This window comes from Morone saxatilis, unplaced genomic scaffold, assembly GCF_004916995.1.
Source record: "Morone saxatilis isolate NCDOM2014 unplaced genomic scaffold, NCSU_SB_2.0 Contig15, whole genome shotgun sequence".
Taxonomy (NCBI): Eukaryota; Metazoa; Chordata; class Actinopteri; family Moronidae; genus Morone; species Morone saxatilis.
In genome coordinates this window covers 469,845-476,650 of record NW_023339707.1, presented here as the reverse complement: position 1 = coordinate 476,650, position 6,806 = coordinate 469,845, and the positions used below count along the sequence as shown (strand labels likewise).

At 38.1% G+C, this 6,806-nt stretch overlaps 1 protein-coding gene across 1 annotated transcript in view; it reads left to right on the top strand.

The window, feature by feature from the left end:
* asxl1 (ASXL transcriptional regulator 1) overlaps positions 1–6,806 on the top strand; it is a 19,131-nt gene that overhangs the window by 5,490 nt on the left and 6,835 nt on the right. The window contains 3 exon segments of the mRNA XM_035657426.1: positions 1,532–1,657; positions 2,528–2,616; positions 5,503–5,618. Coding sequence (XP_035513319.1) covers positions 1,532–1,657; positions 2,528–2,616; positions 5,503–5,618 — 331 coding nt within the window.

The following is a 6,806-nucleotide window of genomic DNA, read 5'->3' as shown; positions in this document are numbered from 1 at the left end:
GCTATACATATACATATACACACACATATACATATATATATATATATATATATATATATATATATCTCAATCAGTGACACCAATATGTCCGCAAGGATACTTTTCTGCATTACATACTGAGTTTGTTTCTGCAAAAATGCCCTACTACTCAGTTAATTATCATTGCCTGTTCTGTGTAAACAAAAGGACTAAATTGCATCACTTTCATGCAATGCATCACAGCCATGATTTAGAATTGATGTAACTGCTCGCAGACAGTGAATGTGGTTTTATGTTCATCTCATTCAGATTTCACTTTGGTTCTCTGCACTGGTTCTTGTTGTAAGCCTGCTGTGAGAACAGAAAGCCAGGGCCTATCCAGAGGCCAGCAGCTAGTGAACCCATTGCCCTCACACTGAAGATCAGCCACAGTTCTATCCACCACTAAAGTAACGTTACCTGTCCGACATGTAGCCAACTGCTCCGTTATCAGTTTGCATTTTATTTCATTAAATAAAGTTCATTTGTTATGAAAATAACCTCCCGTCCCCAGCTCACTAACGTTAGCGTTAAACATTTTCCTTTTAACAATTTACATGTGAACACACTAAATATTATTAATAGTAATTATAAATGTTGCATGTCGTTGATGTTAATAGTACTTATTTATCATCCTATAGCATTCCGTTCAATGTAGGATCAGAAGACAGCTGAGTTAGTGGTTAGCTATTAGCTTAGCTAACGTTAGCGTGTATTGTGGACAACAACATTAGCTTCTATTACACCAAGTTACCGTCGAGGGTTTAACAAGGTCGCGTTTTTCAGACTCGTTCGCTCATATGAAGCGCAGAAACTTGCAACACTGCCAGTGTATCTTCTGAGTTAACTACTGGGTCACACTGTAACGTTAATTGGCGTAGGGCTAGCTAGCTTACTGCCTAGCAAACAAAGGGCTTCAAATAAGGGAGGTGGATGTTAGCGTGCTAGCCAGCGTTAGCATGTTGCGTTACGTAGCTTTTTATGTTAGCAGCGAGAAAGACATAACACCCCGCACCCCCGTTAGAGTTAAACCAAACATAACATGCCTGCTGGCTAGGTTCGCACTGCTATGTTAGTAGCTAGCTGAGGCAGCTGCTAGCAGAGCCCAGGCTGTGGTCGTGAGGAGAATGTCCAAACACAACAACACATCTGGATCACTTCACATCATTTCATACATTATTTACATGCAGTTGGTTAAATGCTTAAAATATAGTGTTTACCATGCGAGCAGCCTCAGCCCAGGTCCGCTCCTTCTTTCTCTTTTGTTTGTCCTTCATTTCCTCTGCGCTGGTGTCTGCGGCTAGCCTGCTGTGTGTCTACAAAGCAACCTCCGTACGATGGCGATTTAGCTGCTTAGCAAAATGGCTAACTCCGATCTGGGTTAACTATGTATAGAACCCAAACAAGACGTTCCTGTTAGCTCGGGACGATGCTCTGCTGTCTGCTAGGCTCTGCTGATTGCCGCTACTGTATCTAAACTAACTCAACACACATCGTTATCTCTGTGGCACAGAAGCAGTGTGAATGCAGGGCTGGCTGTGGTGCTGCTGCAGGACAAGCCTCTATGGAATGCAACAACCAGGTCAAAGGTCAAACCCTCCGCAGGAATGCAACAAAACAACGTCCAGCCCCTCCGCATGTAAATAGTGCATTTGAGCAGATGCTGCATACAAATAATAACATTTGATATTAGAATAGCATAGTTTAGATTGAGCCCTCCACCCACCAGCACACACATATTATACATTAACAGTTTAACCGATACAAATTGAGTCCATCATTTTTCGGAGCTACTACATTTAGAATATTATGATATTATGGCTAACGTAAGTCATTAAATCAGAGGTCTCGAACTCAAATTGGCTTGGGGCCACTCAAGAGGGCTGCTTAAATGTCCAAGTACTACAAGAAAGTGCAATATTCTATTTTATTAATACTACTAAGATCGTACTTAACCAAAAATGAAAGAAAACATCAGTTTTCATACTTTTCATTATCATTATAAATTATGCTCTCTTTTTATTAACCCTTTGCACACATTTGCAGGTACCTTTGACCTTTGCCATTATTTTGCGCCAAACTAAATACATTTCAAATGGAATTGTGTTATTATTCTAACTGAATATGAAGGGTTAGTTTCCCTGATATGAAACAATTAGAAAAAAACTAGATATTTTTTTGACATTGTGTCCCAAACTAAAGCAAGAGGGCCAGAAGTGGCCCTCTCTTATTTGTTTACACATTAACAAAATATACAAATATGTGATGGAGCACTGCAGTGCATACCTTAATCTAATGAATCACTGATTTTGGAATCAATAATATGGTGTTTTAATTATTTAATACAAATGGATTGTGATTTGATGATTGTGATGACTGATGACAAAATTTTATTTGTGTTTGTACAGAGCAAACTCCATCAAGAAAACCCTGAGTGAACAGCTTTCCATTTCAAGAATGAACTTTCATGCTAAATGAGTTATGTATTAAGCTACTTTTTTTTTCTTAGGTCGCTGGTTCCCAGCCTGGGCATCCTGACCTTCACTAGTGGCCGCCGAAGCTTCATGGGGGGTTGCAGTGCCTTCTTGAGTTTAAGGGGTGTGTTAAATACAACACAGTAGATTAGAAAAGAATAAACTTTATTGTCCCCAAGGGGAAATTTGTCTTGGGCACAGTGCTACAATTTGTTGTTCACAGAAACAAACATACATCAACAACAAATACACATCTAGACCTATATCTCAGCTTTTCATTTAGTTCTGTTACGAAATTAAAATATTTTTTAAGCTGTTAAAGTGGTTCTCAAACTATGGTAAGTACACAAACACTGGTGGTATGCAAACTGCCTCTTGTGGTATGCAGAGGAATCTTTGAAATCAATTTTTTTAAATGATATATTTAATTTAAAAATATAATGCTATCAAAATTTAGAATGAAAATACTAAAAGATCACTGAAATGTAATTTAAAATTAGTTTTGCATTTCCTGTAACATGTAGTTTCAATATCAGCAGGAACTGTTGGGAGGAGAAGTGTGGATCAGGAGGACCCCTTTTCCACCAGATTAGCTCTGGTTCTTTAACCATTTCCGTTCAGGATTCAACAGCAGCCAACAATAAATAATCTTTCTATTAGGAATAAACCTGCTTCCTGTGTGAACTATCTGTAGCTGTCACAGAATTCCCTGTTTATATCTGAAATAATAATCTAAAGTGAAGACATGAACACAAGCTTTATTGACCCAACCTTCACTCTTTGACAAACAGCCTGCTTTTGAAAAGTTCAAACAACCAAAGAACTAAAACAACAATGAATAGAAAACTCTAAATCTGTCAAAAAGAAGCCTATTAATTGTGTAATATTAACAGAAAAGGGCTCCTTTAAGGGAAAAGACTGGGAATCAGTGTCCTAGAACAACAGAGCCTTTAACAAAAGGAAATCTATTAACAAGCAGTACAAAATCCGTTCACACAGCTGAACACCAGTAGTCAATTAAATGGTTAGTCAATGACAGAGAATGATTATGCAACAATTTTGCACTTTGAAGACATCACCTTGGAGTTTGTGGATATTGTGATGTGATTATTTTATGGTGGTTTAAGTCCATACTATTAATACTTTTAACTATTAATCAACAAAATAATTTGGTAGATTTAATTGATAATGCCCAAAACTATTAAAGAGAAAAAGGTCATGTTTACAACATATGCATACAATTATGCACTGTGATAGCTTACCTATCCAGTATAGACCGTTATATACTAGGGTTATGTATTGGCAACAATGTGGTCATATGATACGTATCACGATACAGGGCTTAGGATTCCATATATTGTGATACTGTACAATTTCAATTAATAGCTTTTATTTACTTCAATCACTCAACTCAACCTGCCTTCATTTGGAACAGGCCTTTAATTCCTTTTGCACAAAACTCTTGCTCAGCAAAGATAGAAATACTATCAAATTGTTTATTTAAACCAGTATGAATATTACTGTAAACAAGGTGATATATTACAAATCTTCTAAAAATATAATTAATTGTATAAAGAACAAAAAAAGGATTTTTTTTATGCAACCACAACAGTGGGATCTGCATGTATATGTATCACAGTCCAACATCACAGCCCACAGTTTATCTTTACAGCACTGCAGTCTGTTGGGGGTTAGAAAGAGACAAAAGAGTAGCTTTTCTATATTATTGTTAAAACTGCTCTGTGTGTGTTTCTTCTGTTTTATAGTCTGCTTTTTGGCCTTTGTGTTTTTTACTGTGTTGTTTTTACGGTTTTTGCTCTATTTTGATAATACAACACTTTGGTCAACTGTTGTTGTTTTTAAAAGTGCTTTATGAATAACGTTGGCAGTCCGGTAGACAGCTAGGTGTAATATTTGATTTTAACCTCAATTTAGGATTTTATATTTGCATTTTAAAACTCACAGTTTTGCTTCTACCACCTCAGGAATATCCCCAGGATCCAGTTTTGAATTTTAGAGATACTGGTCCTTCATTCTTTCACTTTCTAACACATAATCAGAAAACAAATGAAAAATAGGACATATCACTCCACTTTATACTTGTTGTCAGATGCTACTCATTCTATACTCATGGGCTCAGTGTTTCTAGAGGTTGAAGACTGAAGGAGACAGACCCTTTGCTGTGGAATGACCTGCCAGGGGTATGGTCCACAAAACTACTGTAAATTGTATCCAATGTTTTTATTAACGTCTGTGCATGTGTGTGTTTTGTAAATGAACCCATCTTGTGTATATTAGTGTACACATATGTGCATGTCAAATTCCGTTTTTTTTTTTTAATTCTGTTTACTTTTGATTGTTTTGTGCCTTTTATTGCAGCACTTTGTAATAGTAATAAACTTTATTATAATTTAATTTATATATATGGAGGGTCTCTGTTCCTGTGTTACACCCCAGGGATATATATATACAGATACATCCTCCTAATGTTTGGGGATCAGTTTGTTTTTAAATGTTCATTACAGAAAATATCGTTTGTGCCAGTTAAGTTTTTATATTATCTAAGGTACTGTTTGGAGGAGGAACACACACCAAAGACCAAATATTTCCCCAGCAGTCATGTGCCTCTGGATTATTTCCCTCATACACACATTATTATTTGACCATGTATAGTTCTGATTCAAGATGACAGATGAGTCTTAACAGCTCATGGAATAGCATTATCTTTAATGCTATTCAGCACACTCTAAGGGAGTACTGTTGTATTCTAAATAAACTTTATTATTTTTCACATGTGACCCCAATCTTCTTCCGTAGGGATTTGTTACTCCTATTGTCATAATAAAAAGTCAATCAATATCTGTATTAAAAACACGAGTTTAATTCAGACGGAAATGCCGCTGTTATTATATATAGAAGAGGAATATCATCATGCAGTGGAGCAGCACAGACACTCGCTTTATGGGAGCCCAGGGTGTGACGTCACTCTCCCAGAATGCATGGCTTCCAGCGCGGCGCCCAGCGGTCCAGGCCCGGACTCTAAGAAACATCTTTAAAACTTGTTCCAAAATGTCGATGTGGAGACGGAATGGAGGCTGGACGGAAAGCTGGACTGAGACGCTGTTGGTAAGTAGCGGTTGTGTCCGTGTCTGTCGCCCTGAGCCGGAGTGCACCGTTTATCGGTAAAACGCAGAGGAGTTAGCTCCCGCAAGACAAACTCCGATACAAGTTAGTGAAGCGCTCATCTTTTGTTTTTTAACCAGCATGCTGGCTCAGCTAACTCTTTAAGTTCCCCCGCAGCCGCACTAACGCCAACCAGTGGCTTCACTCGATGGAAACCGCGGTAATACGAGCGCAAACTTCTGAGCACCGAACCGAATTTCACCTCTGCCGCTGAATTTTGTAAAGGCAGCCTGGCTAGCAGTCAAATTTAGCCCCGGTCTGGCAATGACCCCGTCCCAACAGTCTCTATCAGGGTACGCCGTTATTTTAGTCCAGCTCACATGAGCCTGGTTGGAAGTTTCCCCCTCACTTTATTTGGCTCCAAAGAGACCAACATTTAGCTTAACACAACTGGAATGGTTTAAGCAGAAAAAGTGTGTGGATTAAAGCTGCATGCAGCTCCATGTTGAGGACCCACAAGATGGCACTACCAGCTCCCATCACCGTGCTCCTGATGCAAACTCATCTCCAATGTTGGTAAATATGTTTAAACTCTGTAGTTGAGTCAAAGTAAAAAAGACCGTTTCATTATGGTATGTAGATACTACTTAAAGCTGCAGTAGGTACCTTTTCTAGAAAGGAACTTTTTGTCATATTTTTGAAACTTTAACTATATATTCTTCCCACAATCCGCCGGGCCTAAATGAAAACAACCAATCAGAGCCGAGAAAGACAGTTGATTGTTGAGTCTCATTTCCAGCATCTGTATTTGACAAGACAGCAATCAACTATCTTTCCTGTCTCTGATTGGTTGTTTTCATTTAGGCCCGAATGGACTCTTGCAAATCCCATTTGGAGCACTAGGAGGAGCCAGAGGAACCAGATTTTTTTTTATATAGATCTGTCTCATGTACTACTGTCAGGATATAGTAAAGGTTTCAGCAAATATGACAAGAAGTGTCTTTTTGTTTTTGTTTGTTTCAAACTTATCTACTGCAGCTGTAAAGTCCTCAGCCATTCAAATAAGTGTTTGTTCTTGTTCCTACAGCGTGCTGTTTGAATGATGTATGTGCAGAGTTTGACACTAGAAGGATGTTTTCACATTCATCTGCTGAAAGTGGAAAGTTTCTCTGTGCTCATTGAAATTCTGAT